Genomic DNA, 22,480 nt, shown 5'->3' with positions numbered 1-22,480 from the left:
CAGGCAGGCACGCAGAGAGGCAGGCAGGGAGGCAGGCAGGCAGGCAGGGAGGCAGGCAGGGAGGCAGGCAGGTGTCAGCTACCAGGTGGTCTGATGAAAGGCAAGAAGAGATTTTAGAGTGGAGAGGATGCATCTGTTTTTTTGTTTTTGTGTGAGAGAGTGTGCTAATGTATCTGAGAGCTTTCAGGGAACCATAGTGTTTTGTTTTTTTATCTGGACCAGCGCTACAACACACACACAGCACTGTGGACGCATATAGGCCAGAATAAATGGACACTACATGAAAAGAGAGAGAAACGGAGAGAAAGAGAGAGAGAGAGAATAATGCTCTAACCTGTCTCTGCTTAATAGTGCTGAGCTATTAGTGTTTTTTTTAGGTTGGTTCGGTTTCAGTTAGATTATTACAAAATAATAACGGTTTTTCGATTTCGGTTTTGATCCTTTTTTACGTTAAATGCATCATGAAATATTGACAGTACAATGATTTTAGAGCTTTTTAATGGAAATTTCTAAACGAATAATTGTGAACATTCAATTGCCAAAACATTGAAAATATTCAGTTTTCTCTGTCAGGTCCACATTGGGTAGACATCAATTGAAAAATAGGAAATTATTATGAAACAATAAAATATTAAAGTTGTGTATATTACTTTGTTTTATTTGATGACTTTATTATTTTTAATTTTAACTGACTTTGCCTAGTTAAATAAAAATAAATAAAGTAGATAAGGCATACTTTCACAAACTCTCTGTCCCTCTTGTCATTGTGTTTTGTACATTCCTCTCTCATGCAGTCTATGCGGTCTGTGTGTATCTAACCTAACGTAGCAGGTGTAAAAGTGTATCCGTCCAGAGATCTGTATATAATGATAAGATGCTCATGCTTCCACTCTTACAATGGGAGTCATTTTCCCAAAGGCGGGAAGGCAGGTGACAAGCTTGCATCCAAAATAAGCCCATAGAAACTCATTGGGCTTATTTTGTACAGATTTTGGCGAGAGTAAAACCTCTTGCTTCACCTCTTCCTCTCTCATCCGTCTCTGCCCGAGCCAGAAGAAACAGGCACGTTTCTGCACTGAACTAGGTTGAATATTTGATTAAACTCCCTTCAGTCCAGCATCCCACATAGTTCTTGACTTGATTTCTCTCATGAATTAGTTGATCTCTCACACACCAAAAAATCGAACCGACATCGGTCAATTAGTTGTTTAATAAAAAAAAAAAAGTAAAATAATTTTGGTTAATCGCTCAGCACTACCTCTAAAGAATCTAGAGTCCAGTCACTCTATGACAGTGGTTAGATGAGAGACTGCTGCCTGTGGTTTTGTCCACACACCCTCTAGTCTATACCCTTCAATACACTCTCTATACACCCTTCTATACACTCTATACACTCTCTATACACCCTTCTATACACTCTCTATACACCCTTCTATACACTCTCTACACTCTTCAATACACTCTCTATACACCCTTCTATACACTCTATACACTCTCTATACACCCTTCTATACACTCTCTATACACCCTTCTATACACTCTCTACTCTCTTCTATACACTCTCTATACACTCTCTATACACCCTTCTATACACTCCCTATACACCCTTTTATACACTCTCTACACTCTTCTATACACTCTCTATACACCCTTCTATACACCCTTCTATACACTCTATACACTCTATACACCCTTCTATACACTCTATACACTCTATACACTCTCTATACACCCTTTTATACAGTCTCTACACTCTTCTATACACTCTCTATACACCCTTCTATACACCCTTCTATACACTCTATACACCCTTCTATACACTCTATACACTCTCTATACACTCTATACACTCTCTATACACCCTTCTATACACTCTCTATACACTCTCTATACACCCTTCTATACACTCTCTATACACTCTATACACTCTCTAAAGACTTTCTATACACCATTCTATACACTCTATACTCTCTATACAGTCTATACACTCTATACTCTCTATACACTCTATATCCTCTATACTCTCTATACACCCTGTCTATACATGTCTGATGGACTCTCTATACTCTCTATACACCCTTCATATACAGTCTATGACTCTCTATACTCTCTATACACCCTTCTATACACTCTATACTCTCTATACACCCTTCTATACAGTCTATACTCTCTAGTACTCTCTAGTACACCCTTCTATACAGCCTCTATACGCCTCTATACTCTCTATACACCCTTCTATACAGCCTCTATACTCTCTATACCTCTATACGCTCTATACGCTCTATACTCTCTATACACCCTCTATACACTCTATACTCTCTATACACCCTTCTATACGCTCTATACTCTCTGTACACCCTTCTATACGCTCATACTCTCTATACACCCTTCTATACAGTCTATACGCTCTATACCTCTATACGCTCTTCTAGTACACCCTTCTATGACACTCTATACGCTCTGTGCTCTATACACCCTTCTATACAGTCTAGACTCGCTATACTCTCTATACACCCTTCTATACAGTCTATACCTCTGTACACTCTATACTCTCTATACACCCTTCTATACAGTCTATACTCTCTATACACTCTATACACCTTCTCTCTATACACTCTCTATACACCCTTCTATACACTCTCTATACACTCTATACTCTATACTCTCTATACACCCTTCTATACAGTCTATACTCTCTACACTCTCTATACACCCTTCTATACACTCTATACTCTCTATACACCCTTCTATACAGTCTATACTCTCTATACTCTCTATACACCCTTCTATACACTCTATACTCTCTATACACCCTTCTATACACTCTATACTCTCTATACACCCTTCTATACACTCTATACTCTCTATACACCCTTCTAGACACTCTATACTCTCTATACACCCTTCTATACACTCTATACTCTCTATACTCTCTATACACCCTTCTATACACTCTATACTCTCTATACACCCTTCTATACTCTCTATACTCTCTATACACCCTTCTATACACTCTATACTCTCTATACACCCTTCTATACACTCTATACTCTATATACACCCTTCTATACACTATACTCTCTATACACCCTTCTATACACTCTATCCTCTCTATACACCCTTCTATACACTCTATACTCTCTATACACCCTTCTATACACTCTATACTCTCTATACTCTCTATACACCCTTCTATACAGTCTATACTCTCTATACTCTCTATACACCCTTCTATACAGTCTATACTCTCTATACACCCTCTATACACTCTATACTCTCTATACAGTCTATACTCTCTATACTCTCTATACACTCTATACTCTCTATACACCCTTCTATACAGTCTATACTCTCTGTACTCGCTATACACCCTTCTATACACCCTTCTATACACTCTCTTTACATTCTCTATACACTCTCTATACACTCTCTATACATTCTTCTATGCCCCTCTCTGTCCTCCTACATCGACATGGTTCAGGAACCATATCAGACACAGGGACAGGGCACAAGAGACCTGATGAGCTCATTGTTGGCACTAATCGCCATACATTGTTGGCCATACATCAGATCCTAACTGATGTCCCCACAAACAAACACAAACAGTCCCTTATCCATTGAATATGACTGCAGAGCTGGCCTCATTCAACTCTGTAAGGGAGGCCAAGAGGGACAATTAACACAGTACTGAGTCAATGAGCCGTGATGAGCTGTGATAAACAGATAATGACAGGTGTCCAGAGAGGCACAGAGACAGATATGGGTCAACGTGAAATACTGCATATGTGGAGACTTGGGTCTGAGATGTCATTGCCACCGGTGTGGGTCGTTCAACGAAATTAGTGCCTTTTGCTTCCCTTTGGTAATTTAAGGAGAAATTGTACACCAATATTGAATTTTAAAAGCCTGTTATATTAAATGTAGTGCCCTTTAATATAGGTCACGTGGAGAATTCAATAAATCTGATTTTCAATATGAATAAAGACTTGCTAAAGTGGCAAAATGCAGCATTTTAACATGTCCCTCGGTGCACCCTCTGTGACTTCTAGAAAGATTTTAAACCCCTTAACTCCAGCATTTCTCCAAGTGTTCACCATCATTGTAAAGCCCTAGTTATTTTGTTGTTTTGACAAAGTCATTTCTGAAGATGATTATTTATTTCATGGTGATTCATTCACGTCTGTCCCTCGTGTTGAATGTCAACCCTGTTACGTGAACTGAATTTTCATTTTAATATGATGAAACTATTCCTTTTAAAATATTTATTAAAAAAAAAACATTGAACATGTCAAATAGTCAAATCATAGTGTAAAAGCAGGTGAGCTGGTTCTCTTCGGCCATTTTCAAGCATAACACGTCAACCCTCTTACCCATAGACAGACAGGCTAGGAATGTTTTTTTTTTATGAACAAATACAAAATAAGCTTGCATTCAATTGCCCCTCTCTGTTGCACACAACTAGCTTCCATTCACCCTGTCACAAGAGGATTTATGGCTGATTTAAGGTGAAATGGTCAACCCTTTTACGGTCAACCCTGTTACTTTATTTGCCACTTAATAGGCACTTTTTATAGGCTTTTTAAAAATGTATCCTCATGAGAGGTTGAAGTGGAACATGTGTTCTTTATGACAGAATGTTAAAATTATGTGAAATCAAACATGTTTTTTTCACCAAGTCACAATTCTCAAAAGGCACCAAATTGGTGAAAGGACTCATGTGCATGTTATTTTTGAAGCTGCGTTAGCTCCAGTCTGTCAACAGTGTCAGTACTGCTCCTCCACAAGGCATTACTCACATACACCTGTCTGTCTGTATCCCTTAATACTCTTTAAAGAGGCTTGTAACAGACCTGGTCTTGTTGCGTCACTAATAGTGTGAGTGTGTGCGTGGAACATCCTAAGACTTTAGTCGATAGTCCAGTAGCTAGAAATCCTTCCTGCTATAGTTGATACAGTGACATTGCTCAGTAAGCTAACCAAGGTTTGCTCAAGAGTGTAGAGCTTCGTTTTTTTTACTGAGGAATACCTGCTTATGGAGTATTAGCTGGTTGAGACAGAGAGAGAAAGAAAGAGATAGAGAGAGGGGGAAAAGCGATAGCGAGAGAGAGGTTCAGGGCATGTATGGTACCTGAAGAAGAGAGTAAAATGGTGAGCAGTACTCTGTTTCCCCTTTTTCTATGTTTCATTTTTTACTCCTGCTCTCTCGTCTGTTTTTACTCTTGCTATTCATTGTTTTGTTGTTTTTGTTTGAGCTTGAGCTCATTCCATCTCTCTCTCTCTGGTTGTGTTCCAGGTATCAGCCACAGAAGAATGCATAGGACCTATGAGACTGACCCAAGAACCTATTCAGGTAAAACTGCACTTTACATTCTTCTGTATTTCTCCTGATAACAGCATGCTCCAGTTTAGTGGCCACCGTCCGTCAATTATCAGGAGTCTGCTGTATTTTGTTATGCAATTCAGGTCATGAATCATGATGTTACATGTTGGGGTAGAGCACATCATGGGCAGTTTGTCTCTTCTTCACGCTACTAGAGGCTTTGGAGTGGTGGCCATTTTGATTGGCACAGAAGAGGATTTTAGGATGTGATTAGAAAGCGTAATCAGAGAGATTTGTGAAAATTACTTGTGGGGCCTGTACATTCGATTTGCATTTCAGTTATTTAGCATGCTGTTAGCCAGAGCTGTGTAAAACTAGTGCATTCAAATAAGCAGGTTGAACAACAGCATAGAAACTCATCAGCGGAATCAAATCATATCAAATCCAATTTTACTTCTCACATGCGCCGAATACAACAGGTGTAGACCTTACCGTGAAATGCTTACTTACAAGCCCTTAACCTACAATGCAGTTCAAGAAATAAAGTTAAGAAAATATTTACTAAATAACCTGAAGTAAAAAATGTAATTAAAAGTAACACAATAAAATAACATTAATGAGGCTACGTACTGGTACTAGTCAATGTGCGGGGGTACAGGTTAGTTGAGGTAATTTGTACGTGCAGGTTGGGGTAAAGTGACTCCACCAGTCAGTTTTAGTCATAATCCCAGAATAAAACAAATGCACAAGACAAGTACAGTTACATCCTTATTCTAAAAAAAAATTATAATAATTAAATCCTCATCAATCTACACACAATACCCCACAATGACAAAGCGAAAACAGATTTTTAGAAATGTTTGCTAATTTATTCAAATAAAAAATCAGAAATGCCTTATTTACACAAGTATTCAGACCCTTTGCTATGAGACTCGAAATTGAGCTCAGGTGCATCCTGTTTCCATTGATCATCCTTGAGATGTTTCTACAACTTGATTGTAGTCCACCTGTTGTAAATTCAATTGAATCCACATGATTTGGAAAGGCGCACACCTGTCTATATAAGGTCTCACAGTTGACAGTGCATGTCAGAGAAAAAACCAAGCCATGAGGTTGAAGGAGACAGCATTGTGTTGAGGCATAGATCTGGGGAAGGGTAACAAAACATTTCTGAAGTGTTGAAGGTCCCCAAGAACACAGTGGCCTCCATCATTCATAAATGGAAGAAGTTTGGAACCAACAACATTCTTCCTAGAGCTGGCCGCCAGGCCAAACTGAGCAATCGGGGGAGAAGGGCCTTGGTCAGGGAGGTGACCAAGAACGCGATGGTCTCTCTGACAGAACTCCAGAGTTCCTCTGTGGAGATGGGAAAACGTTCCAGAAGGACAACCAGCTCTGCACCACTCCACCAATCAGGCCTATATGGTAAAGTGGCCAGACGGAAGACACTCTTCAGTAAAAGGCACATGACAGCCAGCTTGGAGTTTGCCAAAAGGCACCAAAAGGACTCTCAGACCATGAGAAACAAGATTCTCTGGTCTGATGAAACGAAGATTGAACTCTTTGGCCTGAATGCCAAGTGTCACATCTGGAGGAAACCTGGCACCATCCCTACGTTGAAGCATGGTGGTGGCAGCATCATGTTGTGTGGATGTTTTTCAGCGGCAGGGACTGGGAGACTAGTCAGGATCGAGGGAAAAATGAACGGCGCAAAGTAAAGAGAGATTTTTGATGAAAACCTGCTCCAGAGCACTTAGGACCTCAAACTGGGCCAAAGGTTCACCTTCTAACATGACAACGACCCTAAGCACACAGCCAAGACAACGCAGGAGTGGCTTCGGGACAAGTCTCTGAATGTCCTTGAGTGGTCCAGCCAGAGCCCAGACTTGAACCCGATCTAACATCTCTGGAGAGACCTAAAAATAGCTGTGCAGTGACGCTCCCCATCCTACCTGACAGAGAACCTCCCCAAATACAGCTGTGCCAAGCTTGTAGCGTCATACCCAAGAAGACTCGAGGCTGTAATCGCTGCCAAAGGTGCTTCAACAAAGTACTCAGTAAAGGATCTGAATACAATTTTTTTGTTGCAAATATGTAAAAAATAAAAATAAAAATAAATGTTTTTGCTTTGTCATTATGTGGTATTGTGTGTAGAATGATGAGGGAAAAAAACTATTGTATACATTTTTGTATAAGGCTGCAACGTAACAAAATGTGGAAAAAGTCAAGGGGTCTGAATACTTTCCGAATGCGCTGTATGTCTATCTACAATATGTAGATTGCGACTGTTTTTGTATTCACTATGGGATGTGATCTCAGTGTTTCCATTAGTAGTGGTGGCAAGGGTAGGGGGGGTGCATTGCTAGATGTTCCCATAGACTTCCAGTTATTGAGCCAACAACTTTTTTATTGAGCCAATGACTTTTTTACTATTTTCTACATTGTAGAATAATAGTGAAGACAACAAAACTATGAAATAACACATATGGAATCATGTAGTAACCAAAAAAAGTGTTAAAAAAATATTTTAGATTCTTCAAAGTAGCCACCCTTTGTCTTGATGACAGCTTTGCACACTCTTGGCATTCTCTCAACCAGCTTCACCTGGAATGCTTTTCCAACAGTCTTGAAGGAGTTCCCACATATGCTGAGTTGCTTTTCCTTCACTTTCTGGTCCAACTCATTCCAAACCATCTCAATTGGGTTGAGGTCGGGTGATTGTGGAGGCCAGGTCATCTGATGCAGCACTCCATCACTCTCCTTCTTGGTCAAATATCCCTTACACAGCCTGGAGGTGTGTTGGGTCATTGTCCTGTTGAAAAACAAATAATAGTCCCACTAAGCACACACCTGATGTGATGGCGTATCTCTGCAGAATGCTGTGGTAGACATTCTGGTTAAGTGTGGCTTGAATCACACCTCTTCCTCCATGCTTCACGGTGGGAACCACACATGCAGAGATCATCTGTTCACCTTCTCTGTGTCTCACAAAGACATGTCGTTTGGAACCATATATCTCAAAGTTGTACTAATCAGACCAAAGTACAGATTTCCACCGGTCTAATGTCCATTGCTCGTGTTTCTTGGCCCAAGCAAGTCTCTTCTTATTATTGGTGTCCTTTAGTAGTGGTTTCTTTACAGCAATTTGACCATGAAGGCCTGAATCACACAGTCTCCTCTGAACAGTTGATGTTGAGATGTGTCTGTTACTTGAACTCTGTGAAGCATTTATTTGTGCTGCAATTTCTGAGGCTGGTAACTCTAATGAACTTATCCTTTGCAGAAGAGGTAACTCTGGGTCTTCCTTTCCTGTGGCGGTCCTCATGAGAGCCAGTTTCATCATAGCACTTGATGGTTTTTGCTACTGCACTTGAAGAAACTTTCAAAGTTCTTGAAATTGACTGAGCTTCATGTCTTAAAGTAATAATGGACTGTCGTTTCTCTTTGCTTATTCTTGCCATAATATGGACTTAGTCCTTTTCCAAATAGGGCTATCTTCTGTATACCAACCCTACCTTGTCACAACACAACTGATTGGCTCAAACGCATTAAGAAGGAAAGAATTTCCACAAATGAACTTTTTACAAGGCACACCTGTTAATTGAAATGCATTCCAGGTGACTACCTCATGAAGCTGGTTGAGAGAATGCCAAGAGTATGCAAAGCTGCCATCAAGACAAAGGGTGGCTACTTTGAAGAATCTCAAATATAACATATATTTGGATTTGTTTAACACTTTTTTGGTTACTACATGATTCCTTATGTCTTATTTCATAGTTTTGATGTCTTCACTATTATTCTACAATGTAGAAAATAGTCAAAATAAAGAAAAACCCTGGAATAAGTAGGTGTGTCCAAATTTTTGACTGCTACTGTATATATTGCATCCAATTCTTTGGTTTAAATGAATATAGGGGAAACACTGGAGATATCATTGCATGATAGAATGGTTTCAACATGGCGTAACATTGAGACACCACATGACACAACATGGCATACGGCATATATGTACACTATATAACTTTTTTCACTAGGGGTTGGTACCAAAATTATTTTCCAATTGTTCCGTTCTGAACAGAACCTCTATTTTTTGGGTTCCGACCAGCATAATTAAGTTCTGAACCTGTTCAAACCCTCCAAAAAATGTAGGGTTCATAAGAGTTCCATTTCGTTTATATTTTAACCCGTGAAATGAACATAGTAATTACATTTAGCTTGTGAATTTACTCCACCAGTCAGTGCAGATAGAGCCTTTTGCAATGGAACGGGTAAGCTAGATGTTAACATGTTTGATTGGTCAGATATGTGCAGGAACAAAAAAAACATTATTATCCGGTTCTCAAGATTTTAAAATAACGGAGATCACTTTCGTTCGCAGTTCTGTTTCTGTTTCCTCTGAAAATGTAGTTTTTTCCCCCCGGTTTTCGGTTGTGTTCCCTGAACTGGTTCCATCCCTGCTTTACACCCGATGGTGTGTGGATTGGTGGTAGTTAAGTTTCCGGTGACCAGCTGTGAACAGCTGCTAGTTTGAGGTTGAGGTTGTGTCCTATGGATTGGGATTAAGGCAGTGTGAGCCTTTGAGAAGGCCAGATTAGCTCCCAGGCCTTAACGCTGTTGTGTAATTTAGGAAAGGGAGTGTTAGTTACACAAGATCATAGGTGTTTTGTGTTTCTTGTGCATCTAGACATCTAGGTCTCTGTCTTTTTACATCTCTGTCATTGCGCTTGATGGAGTAATGGAATAGTCCCAAAAGTGCAAACCTCCCCCACCATCTGGCAGGCTTCACCAAATGCTCAAAGTGTTTGAAAGAAAATACATACTGAAAGGCTCTACCCTTCATCCATACGTCTTTATTGTGCTGAATAAAACCTCATCCAAACCTCATCTCCAGAACTCATCCATTCTTCGTTATCAGGCTGTGTAAAAGCCTCTGCAGGAGGTAGTGTCTGGCAGCAGCTGGCTGGCTGAACCAGGTGGAAGGACTAGAGACTTTATTACAACCCCTCCTCCCCATACAGCCCTCAACACACGCTCCATTAAAATAACTACTCTCCTCAAGATGTGGAGCACACACACACACACACACACACACACACACACACACACACACACACACACACACACACACACACACACACACACACACACACACACACACACACACACACACACACACACACACACACACACACAAAGTCATACACACAAACAGACACACAAGGGAGCACACACACACACACACACACGAAGAGTCACGCAAACACACACACACACACACACACACGAAGAGTCACGCAAACACACACACAAAGTCATACACACAAACAGACACACAAGGGAGCACACACACAGAAACGGACGCACACTCACACATACAGTTGCGTACACACACAGAGTCATCCACACGCACAAACAGACAGCGGAAGCACACACACATCCGCACACACACATCCGCACACACCCACAGTCTCGTACGCACACAGAGTCATGCACACACAAACTCTACTGTACCATGACCGAACTCCCCACTCCCTCTTTACCTCCCTCCCACTTGAACAGGGAGAACGAGAGAGAAAAGAGAGAAGAAAAGATAAAATGCTCCGGAGGAGAGAGTTGCGTGCTGAAAGTTTCCTCCTGACATTTATCGTTCCCTCCGAGCCCTGGAAAGACTCGGTAACTCCAAATCTACTTCTCTCCGCTCCTTCGTTTCTGCACCCTGTCACAGGACTCCTCCTCAATCAGAGGGATTATTTTCCAGAGGGTGAACTGTTGTTGACTGTAGGCTGCAGAAGACAGTATACAGGGTGCTCTGCTCTTACTTTGGACAGGGAACTTAGGATGGTCACTTAACTTAAGAAACCATATGGAGAAACATGCTGTAGCCCTCACTTCAAAACACGGGAAAAGCATTTACATGTTGTTCTGAGTGTGAGGAGTAAACCATGCGTATTAGGAATGATCCATCAGATTGATGACTGTTAGTATGTCTCCTCCACACTGTACTCCTTGGCTCTACGACAAGAGGAGTCCCACTGACAAGACTTGGTGTAAAGCCAGTCAGCTAGATGTCTCTCGCTATCGCTCTGAGAAACTGTCTGTCTGTCTGTCTGTCTGTCTGTCTGTCTGTCTGTCTGTCTGTCTGTCTGTCTGTCTGTCTGTCTGTCTGTCTGTCTGTCTGTCTGTCTGTCTGTCTGTCTGTCTGTCTGTCTGTCTGTCTGTCTGTCTGTCTGTCTATCTGTCTGTCTGTCTGTCTGTCTGTCTGTCTGTCTGTCTGTCTGTCTGTCTGTCTGTGTTCCATACCTTCGTCCCTCTATTTGTCTAACTATCAGTCTGTCTGTCTGTCTTGTCTGCCTGTCTGTTCCATACCTTCGTCCCCCTATCTGTCTGCCTGGTCAAGGGTGTGCAGAGATGGAGGCTTAAAGGATTCTAGCTTTAACCCCTGAACTGTGATTGGCTGAGTCAGCGTGGCACAGCAGTCAGGGGTAGAGGCCCTTCTCTATGTCAGTCCTGCCTTGAGGGCAACACAGTGTGTAAACCACTTAGGGAAACCACTGGGATTAATCACTATTAAGTGATTGTGTGTTCAAACATACTCCAACTATTTAGCACTTGGATAATAAAGATAATCATGAAAGACATCCACTTGGAGGCAGTATGATCAGTCACTTTAACTCTACCTACATGTACATATTACCTCAATTACCTCGGCTAACCGGTGCCCCCGCATATTGATTCTGTACTGGTACCGCCTGTATATAGCCTTGCTATTGTTATTTTACTGCTGGTGTTTAATTATTTGTTACTTTTATTTTCTATGTTTTACTTATCTATTTTTTACTTAACACTTTTTTTTCCTTAAAATGTCTTAAATCAAATCAAATCAAAGGTTCAAATCCAATCTAATTTTATTTGTCACATGCGCCGAGTACATGTGTAGACCTTACAGTGAAATGCTTACTTACAAGCACTTAACCAACAATGCCGTTTTAAGAAAAATCCCTAAAAAATTTGAAATAAATGTTATAAATAATTAAAGAGCAGCAGTAAAATAACAATAGCGAGGCTATATACAGGGGGTACCGGTACAGAGTCAATGTGCGGGCGCACCGGTTAGGTAATATGTACATGTAGGTAGAGTTATTAAAGTGACTATGCATAGATAATAACAGAGTAGCAGCATCATAAAAGAGGGTGGGGGGGGGCAATGCAAATAGTCTGGGTAGCCATTTGATTAGGTGTTCAGGAGTCTTATGGCGTGAATGGTAGAAGCTGTTTAGATGCCTCTTGGACCTAGACTTGGGGCTCCGGTACCGCTTGCTCTGCGGTAGCAGAGAGCACAGTCTATGACTAGGGTGGCTGGAGTCTTGACAATTTTTAGGGCCTTCCTCTGACACCGCCTGGTATAGAGTTCCTGGATGGCAGGAAGCTTGGCCCAAGTGATGTACTGGGCCGTGCGCACTACCCTCTGTAGTGCCTTGCAGTCGGACGCCAAGCAGTTGCCATACCAGGCAGTGATGCAACCCGTCAGGATACTCTCGGTGGTGCAGCTGTAGAACCTTTTGAAGATCTGAGGACCCATGCCAAATCTTTTCAGTCTCCTGAGGGGGAATAGGCTTTGTTGTGCCCTCTTCACGACTGTCATGTTGTGCTTGGACCATGTTAGTTTGTTGGTGATGTGGACACCAAGGAACTTGAAGCTCTCAACCTGCTCCACTGCAGCCCTGTTGATGATAATGGGGGCGTGCTCCATTTCCACGTTGAGGGAGAGGTTTTTATCCTGGCACCACACTGCCAGGTCTCTGACCTCCTCCCTATAGGCTGTCTCATCGTTGTTGGTGATCAGGCCTACCACTGTTGCGTCATCGGCAAACTTAACGATGGTGTTGGAGTCATGCCATGAAGCTGTTGTTGGTTAAGGGCTTGTAAGTAATGTGACAAATAAAATGTGATTTGATTATGTGTATGTACACGCACTCAAGCGGCAACACAAACAGAACTGTGTACGTGTGGCGCCCCCTGTCTGGCCCGTGGGCGGGTGCAGGGCAGGTCGGCAGATAGTAGGATTTTGGGACGGCGTCGCCTGAGGTGTGTGTGTGTGTGTGTGTGGAATTTCACACGGCAGCTCCATGGTTACACAGCCCAGCTCGGGATCAAAGGGTGTAGACCTTTCACAGCCTCCTACCAATGCCAGCTCCTTCCCCCCCCCCCCCTCTCTTTTCTCCTCTTCTTCTCATCCATCCTCTGCTCCCTTCTTTCCCTCGTACTCCTGCCAGTCTGTCCGGCATGACTGGCGAGACGGCTCGCTCTCTCTCATCTCCCTTCTCCTCTCTTCTTGGTCTCCCTCGCGCTGTTTCTCTTTCAATCAAATCAAAATCAAATCAAATTCTATTGGTCGGCCTACACATGTTTAGCAGATGGTTTTTGCAGGCGTAGCGAAATGCTTGTGTTCCTAGCACCAACAGTGCAGTAATATCTAGCAATACACATAAATCTAAAAAGTGAAACGTAATTAAGAAATCTTTATAAATCTCTTTCCCTACTTCCTTTCTCCCTGTGTTAGTTGTCCATTGGTGTGTGTGTGTGTGTGTGTGTGTGTGTGTGTGTGTGTGTGTGTGTGTGTGTGTGTGTGTGTGTGTGTGTGTGTGTGTGTGTGTGTGTGTGTGTGTGTGTGTGTGTGTGTGTGTGTGTGTGTGTGTGTGTGTGTACACAAGTCCCTCCATTCTTGCCTCTTGTCTCTTACTGCTCTACTATAGGAGTCAAGTATTGGTAAAGTTACCATACAGTATGAAGAACAACCGGTTGGTGTACAGTACAGGCCAGACAACTGTTGGTGTGAAAACATCTCTCATCAGCCATCATTAACTATCATCCACCTGGCTCCTGGTTACTCTTCTACTGAACAAAAATACGAACGCAACACGCAACAATTTCAATGCTTTACTGATTTAAAAAAATATATATATATTTCACCTTTATTTAACCAGGTAGGCCAGTTGAGAACAAGTTCTCATTTACAACAGCGACCTGGCCAAGATAAAGCAAAGCAGTGCGACAAAACAACAACACAGAGTTACACATAAACAAACATACAGTCAATAACACAAAAGAAAATAAAGATTTTACTACAGTTCATATGAGAAAATCAGGCAATTTAAATCAATTCATTAGGCCCTAATCTATGGATTTCACATGACTGGGCAGGGGCACAGACATGGATGGGCCTGGGAGGGCATACTGTGCATTCATTAAACTATTCAGACCCCTTGACTTTTTTCCACATTTTGTAACGTAACAAAATGTGTGAGATGTCAAGGGGTCTGAATACTTTCCGAATGCACTGTGAGCCCACCCACTTGGGAGCTAGACGCTCCCACTGGGGAGCCAGGCCTAGCCAATCAGAATGAGTTTTTCCGCACAAAAGGGCTTCATTACAGACTCCTCATTACATACTCCTCAGTTTCATCAGCTGTCTGGGTGGCCAGTCTCAGACTATCCGGCAGGTGAAGAAGCCGGATGTGGAGGTCCTGGGCTGGCGTGGTTACACGTGGTCTGCGGTTGTGAGGCCGGTTAATCATAATGCCAAATTCTCTGAAATGGCGTTGGATGCGGCTTATGGTAGAGTAATGAACATTCAATTCTCTGGTAACGGCTCTGGTAGACATTCCTGCAATCAGCATGCCAATTGCACGCTCCCTCAAAACTTGAGACATCTGTGGCATTGTGTTGTGTACCAAAACTGCACATTTTAGAGTGGCCTTTTATTGTCCCCAGCACAAGGTGCACCTGTGTAATGATCATGCTGTTTAATCAGCTTCTTGATATGCCACACCTGTCAGGTGGATGGATTACCTTGGCAAAGGAAAAATGCTCACTAACAGGGATGTAAACAAATTTGTGCACAACATTTTAGAGAAATAAGCTGTGTGTATGAAACATTTCTGGGATATTTTATTTCAGCTCATGAAACATGGAACAAACATTTTACATGTTGCATTTATATTTTTATTTTATTCTAATATTATCAACCAGGAAATGGCGGATCGATTTATGCATATTGCACCTTTAAGTGATGTATGTTTTACTATTTAATTTATTATTTTTTGTGATACTGTACTGTATATCAGCACCTAAAAGCACTGATAAGCTTTTTAGTCTACTGATCCTAGCTTCATGTTTGATGAAAACAACTTCAGAAAGATTATAACCACACACTCTTGCTCCGACAAGCAAACAAATTATTTATGAACAAATTATTTATTAAAGTAACCAATGTTTTTGCAGCAAGCTGCCTCTGTCAGGTAAGAGGTATTTCAGACCATCTGCTCTCTCTCTCTCTCTCTCTCTCTCTCGCTCTCTCTCTCTCTCTCTCTCTCTCTCTCTCTCTCACTCTGTCCCAGGTCCTGCTGGTGTTTGCGAAGGAGGATGGTCAAAGCGATGCCTTCTGGTGGGCGTGTGACCGGGCGGGTTTCAGGTGTAACATCGCCAGAACGCCTGAGTCCGCCATCGAGTGTTTCCTGGACCAGAGCCACGAGATTGTAGTCATCGATGGACGCCACTCACGATACTTTGAGGCAGAAGCTGTCTGTCGGTAAACTCAAACTGTCTGTCTGTCTGTCTGTCAGTCAGTGATGGGCATCTTTGATGGGGCTGGGGGCCACAAAAAATCTTGCTCACAGGTCTGTGTACCCGCATCCATACCCTCCCACACACACATTGCATTGTGAGCAAAACATTTTAGTGGCCCCCAACTTGACAGTAGAGATTTAAAAAAAACATTTTAAAAAGTTACTTTTGTGCAATTCTACACATTTTGCCATGGGGCAGAGAGAAGATTTTACAGTTTTAAAACTAATTTCATGCAATTCTACACATTTTGCCATATGGTGGAGAGAAATGTTTGCCATTTTTAATATGATATCTGGGTGACACTGACGAACCAAATCAATGCTCCCCCCCACACACAGCCGGTAATTCCACCTTGATAACAAGTTTAGATAGCTGTCCTCTAAACTAATTTAGCAATCTAAATGTTTAGCTGATCTATGGATTTCACATGACTTGGAATACAGATATGCATCACAGATACCTTAAAAAACATTTAAGGGCGTGCATCATAAAACCAGTCAGTATCTGGTGTGACCACCATTTGCCTCATGCATTGCGACACATCTCCTTTCGCATAGAGTTGAACAGGATGTTAATTGTGGCCTGTGGAATGTTGTCCCACTGCTCTTCAATGGCTGTGCGAAGTTGCTAGATATTGGCGGGAACTGGAACACACTGTCGTACACGTCGATCCAGAGCATCCCAAACATGCTTAATGGGTGACATGTCTGGTGAGTATACAGGCCATGGAAGAACTGGGACATTTTCAGCTTATGTACAGATCCTTGCGACATGGTGCCGTACATTATCATGCTGAAACGTGAGGTGACGGGCAGCAGATTAATGGCAGGACAATGGGCCTCAGGATCTTGTCACGATGTCTCTGTACGTTCAAATTGCCATCGATAAAATGCAATTGTGTTCATTGTCCGTAGCTTATGCCTGCCCATACAATTAACACCGCACCATGGGGCACTCTGTTCACAACATTATCATCAGCAAACCGCTCGCCTGCACAACGCCATATACATAGTCTGTGGTTGTTAGGCCGGTTGGAATAGTTCAATAATTATCTGACATTCAAGTCTCTGGCAACAGTTCTGGTGGACTTTCCTGCAGTCAGCATGCCAATTGCACGCTCCCTCAAAACTTGAGACGTCTGTGGCATTGTGTTGTGTGACAAAACTGTACATTTTAGAGTGGCCTTTTATTGTCCCCAGCACAAGGTGCACCTGTGTAATGATTATGCTGTTTAATCAGCTTCTTGATATGCCACACCTGCCAGGTGGATGGATTATCTTGGCAGTGGAGAACAGGGATATGAACACATTTGAGCACAAATTATGAGAGAAATAAGATTTCTGTGCATATGGAACATTTCTGGGATAATTTTTTTTGCTGTTCATGAAACATGTTGTGTTTATATTTTTGTTCAGTGTAGATACACTAAAAACTCCAACTGTCCTAATAATCCCACCCAGTATTTATCATGTGGTCAGACCATCAAATGCTTCTTCATACAGTATCTAGTGATTAGAGTTATTAGTCACGCATGGTAATATTTTCCCAGAAGCAGAGAGAGTGGCTTTCTCTCTTCTCAATAAAGACAGATCTATCACAAGTCTCTTTCTCTCTCTCTCTCTCTCTCTCTCTCTCTCTCTCTCTCTCTCTCTCTCTCTGTTTCTCTCTCTCTCTCTCGTCTCTCTCTCTCTTGTCTCGCTCTCCTTACTTCCCTCCCCCCTTTTGCCATCACTCACATTTATCCTTTCCCCCCACTCTCTCTCCTCTCTCTCTCCTTCCCTCTTTCTCCTTATCTCTCTCCTCTCTCCCTCCTTCCCTCTTTCTCCTCTCTCTCCTTCCCTCTCTCTCTTTCTCTCTCTCTCCTTCCCTCTCCCTCTCTCCCTCCCTCCCTTCCTCCCTCCCATCCCTGCAGTACATTGTGTCCATGGTGAGCCTGTGTAAAGTAGAGAAATGATCTCTCATATGCAAATGACATCACTCCTCCACTGCCCACATGTTTATACTGGCACTCATTCTAAAGCCTCCTCTCATGTTGTGTGTCTGTCAAATGAAGCGATCAACTCAATCACACGTATTGCTCTCAAACCTGCCTCGTGAGTTAGCTAGGGAATTTTTTAGGTAAAGCCACAAAAGCACTTCAAGTCCTCGCATGGGGTCCGAAACATATATGTGATCATTTTGTGGTTGTGAAAATATATCTTTTTCTTGACCATCTGCGGGATTTCGAGCGCTTCTGTTTTATCAGTCTCTTAGATGATCAATCTCTTGTGTCGTTGATCCAGGTTGATTCGTGCCACAAAGCGCTCAGAACACACAGTCATTCTGGCCGTCGTGCCACAGACGTGAGTATACATGTCTATCAAATCGGAATTGATTGATGGCGTTTATTGCCATTCAAGAGGATTATTTTTCTCACAACTCAAGTTACATACATACTCACACACACGCACACACGCACGCACGCACGCACGCACGCACGCACGCACGCACGCACACACACACACACACACACACACACACACACACACACACACACACGCACGCACACACACACACACACACACACACACACACACACACCAAATATAATGATACATGTTTTCACGTTGATGGTGATAATGACATGCAGTACATGTATGTGTATTCTATAATGATACAGTGCCTTGGGAAAGTATTCACACCCCTTGACTTTTTCCACATTTTGTCGTGTTACAGCCTGTATTTAAAATTGATTACATTTAGATTTTGTTTCACTGATCTACACACGATACCACATAATGTAGCCTAGTGATTAAGAGCGTTGGGCCAGTAACTGAAAGGTTGCTGGTTTGAATCCCCGAGCTGACGAGGTGAAAAATCTGTCGAGATGCCCTTGAGCAAGGCACTTAACCCTAATTGCTCCTGTAAGTCGCTCTGGATAAGCGTGTCTGCTAAATGACTGAAATGTAAATGTCAAAGTGGAATTTTGTTTATAGAACATTTTTTAAATTAATAAAAAATGAACAGCTGAAATATGTTGAGTCAATAAGTATTCAACCCCTTTGTTATGACAAGCCTATATACGTTCAGGAGTATAAATGTGCTTAGCAAATTGCATAATAAGTTGCATGGACTCATTGCATGTTCAATAATAGTGGTTAACAGGATTTTTTAACGACTACCCCATCTCTGTACCACACACATACAATTATCTATAAGGTCTCTCAATTGAGTAGTGAAGCACAGATTCAGCCACAAAGACCAGGGAGGTTTATTCAATGCCTCGCAATGAGGGGCAACAATTGGTAGATGTGTAAAACAAACCCAGCTGAATAGCCCTTTGAGCATGGTGAAGTTATTCATTTCACTTTGGATGGTGTATCAATACACCCAATCACTACAAAGGTACAGGCATCCTTCCTAACTCAGTTATCGGAGAGGAAGGAAACAGCTTAGGGATTTCACCATGAGGCTAATGGGGATTTTAAAACAGAGTTTAATGGCTGTGATATGAGAAAGCTGAGGATGGATCAACAACGTTGCTCCACAATAATAACCAGACTGACTAGAGTGAAAAGAAGGAAGCCTGAAAATAATACAAATATTCCAAAACATGCATCTGGTTTGCAACAAGGCACTTAAGTAATACTGCAAAAACTGTGGCAAAGAAATTAACTTTTTTTCCTGAAATACAAAGCGTTATGTTTGGGGCAAATCCAACACAACACACTTCATATTTTCAAGCATGTTGGTGGCTGCATCATGTTATGGGTAAGCTTGTCATTGGCAAGGACTAGGGAGTTTTTTAGGATAAAAATAAACAGAATACAGCTATAAGCACAGGCAAAATGCTAGAAGAAAACCTGGTTTAATTTGCTTTCCAACAGATACTGGGAGAGGAATTCACCTTTCAGCAGGACAATAGCTAAAAACACAAGTCCAAATCTACACTGGAGTTGCTTACCAAGACAACATTGAATGTTTCTTAGTGGCCTAGTTACAGTTTTGACTTAAATTGGCTTGAAAATCTATGGCAAGACTTGAAAATGGCTGTCTAGCAATGATTTTTAAAAGAATAATGGACAAATATTGTACAATCCAGGTGTGAAAAGCTCTAAGAGACTTACCCCAAAACACTCACAGCTGTAATCGCCTCCAAAGGGGCTTCTACAAAGTATTGACTCAGGAGTGTGAATACTTATATTTATATAAGAATACTAGATATTTATGTATTTCATTTTCAATAAATTTGCAACAATTTCTAAAAACAAGTTTTCGCTTTGTAAATATGGGGTATTGTGTGTAGATGGGTGAGAAACAAAATATATTTATTCCATTTTGAATTCAGGCTGTAACACAACAACATGTGAAATAAGTCAAGGGGTATGCATACATTTCTGAAGGCACTGTATGTATATCATATGTGAGCTGATGATGATAATGTCATAGTGTGTACTGGCTATGCTGTTCTCTCTACTCTATAGGCCTTCAGGTCAGGGGGAGCAGTCTGTTCTTCCTCTCCTCTGCGCTGGATTCAGCAGAGTATGTACTCTTCTCCTTCTATGTTCTCTATGTACTATAGGGGGAAGAGGGGATATGACTTTATATGGCATGACATCTGCCCCCACCATCTCCTCTGGGACTCTGTAAAGTGTACTGAGCCAGACAACTCAAAACACTCATGCTATCCTATCATCCATCTGCTGAGTCAGTCAGTCAGCCAGTCAGCTAGCTCATCTTATAAACACATCACAGTGTTTACCAACTGTACTGTACTGTTCTGTACTTTATTGTATGTGAGCAGTCTATTTAACATGTCAGCAGGTCACAGCTCTCATCACATGTCCTACCTCCAGACTGAAAGGTCCGCAGCTCATAGCTGACTATGTTTGTCATATTTCACTTCATGTCTCTCTCTCTCTCTCTCTCTCTCTCTCTCTCTCTCTCTCTCTCTCTCTCTCTCTCTCTCTCTCTCTCTCTCTCTCTCTCTCTCTCTCTCTCTCTCTCTCTCTCTCTCTCTCTCTCTCTCTCTATGTCTCTCTCTCTCTCTCTCTCGCTCTCCCTCTCTCTCCCTCTCTCTCTCTCTCTCTCTCTCTCTCTGTCAGAAGTATGTGGAGAACAGTAGTGTCTCTGCCTGCTATAATGAGTTGCTCCAGATTGAACATGGAGAGGTGCGCTGCCAGTTCAAACTCAGGTACATTGGGCCTCACACACACAGACACTCACACACACACACACACACACACACACACACACACACACACACACACACACACACACACACACACACACACACACACACACACACACACACACACACACACACACACACACACACACACACACACACACACGCACACTATGTATGACTAAACAGATCGCTCTCTCTTCTCTCCCTCAGGGCGTGTAACTCAGTGTTCACTGCTCTGGACCACTGTCAGGAGGCTGTGGAGATCACCAGTGAAGACCATGTGATACAGGTATACACACACACCATTGGCGTAGCGTAAACCCTGCAGCCCCCGCACGGAGGGGGCCCACAAGCTCTGGGGTCCCATGCACTGGCCATCTCATATTTACAGTTGAAGTTGGACGTTTACATGCACTTTAGCCAAATACATTTAAACTCCGTTTTTCAGTTCCTGACATTTAATCCTAGGAAAAATTCCCTGTCTTAGGTCAGTTAGGATCACCACTTTATTTTAAGAATGTGAAATGTCAGAATAATAGTAGAGAGAATTATTTATTTCAGCTTTTATTTCTTCCATCACATTCCCAGTGGGTCAGAAGTTTACATGCACTCAATTAGTATTTGGTAGGATTGCCTTTAAATTGTTGAACTTGGGTCAAACGTTTCAGGTAGCCTTCCACAAGCGTCCCACAATAAGTTGGGTGAATTTTGGCCCATTCCTCCTGACATAGCTGGTGTAACTGAGTCAGGTTTGTCGGCCTCCTTGCTCGCACACACTTTTTCAGTTCTGCCCACAAATTTTCTATAGGATTGAGGTCAGGACTTTGTGATGGCCACTCCAACACCTTGACTTTGTCGTCCTTAAGCCATTTTGCTACAACTTTGGAAGTATGCTTGGGGTCATTGTCCATTTGGAAGACCCATTTGCGACCAAGCTTTAACTTCCTGACTGATGTCTTGAGATGTTGCTTCAATATATCCACCTCATTTTCCTCCCTCGTGATGCCATCTAGTTTGTGAAGTGCACCAGTCCCTCCTGCAGCAAAGCACCCCCACAACATGACGCTGCCACCCCCGTGCTTCATGGTTGGGATGGTGTTCTTCGGCTTGCAAGCCTCCCCCTTTTTCCTCCAAACATAACGATGGTCATTATGGCCAAACAGTTCTATTTTTGTTTCATCAGACCAGAGGACATTTGATTTGCACTTTTCGCACCAAAGTACATTCATCTCTAGGAGACAGAACGTGTCTCCTTCCTGAGCGGTATGATGGCTGCGTGGTCCCATGGTGTTTATACTTGCATATTATTGTTTGTACAGATGAACGTGGTACCTTCAGGCATTTGGAAATTGCTCCCAAGGATG

At 42.2% G+C, this 22,480-nt stretch overlaps 1 protein-coding gene across 1 annotated transcript in view; it reads left to right on the top strand.

Annotated features, from left to right (window-relative positions):
* The window catches only part of LOC139552164 (high affinity cAMP-specific and IBMX-insensitive 3',5'-cyclic phosphodiesterase 8B-like), an 81,055-nt gene that overhangs the window by 16,698 nt on the left and 41,877 nt on the right, over positions 1–22,480 (top strand). Inside the window, exons 2-7 of the mRNA XM_071363609.1 lie at positions 5,294–5,350; positions 15,718–15,908; positions 18,229–18,288; positions 20,410–20,467; positions 21,031–21,119; positions 21,327–21,405. Coding sequence (XP_071219710.1) covers positions 5,294–5,350; positions 15,718–15,908; positions 18,229–18,288; positions 20,410–20,467; positions 21,031–21,119; positions 21,327–21,405 — 534 coding nt within the window. The remainder of the gene's footprint in view (positions 1–5,293; positions 5,351–15,717; positions 15,909–18,228; positions 18,289–20,409; positions 20,468–21,030; positions 21,120–21,326; positions 21,406–22,480) is intronic.

The sequence above is a fragment of the Salvelinus alpinus genome, chromosome 24 (genome assembly GCF_045679555.1).
Source record: "Salvelinus alpinus chromosome 24, SLU_Salpinus.1, whole genome shotgun sequence".
Taxonomy (NCBI): Eukaryota; Metazoa; Chordata; class Actinopteri; order Salmoniformes; family Salmonidae; genus Salvelinus; species Salvelinus alpinus.
This window is presented reverse-complemented; position numbering and strand designations above follow the sequence as displayed.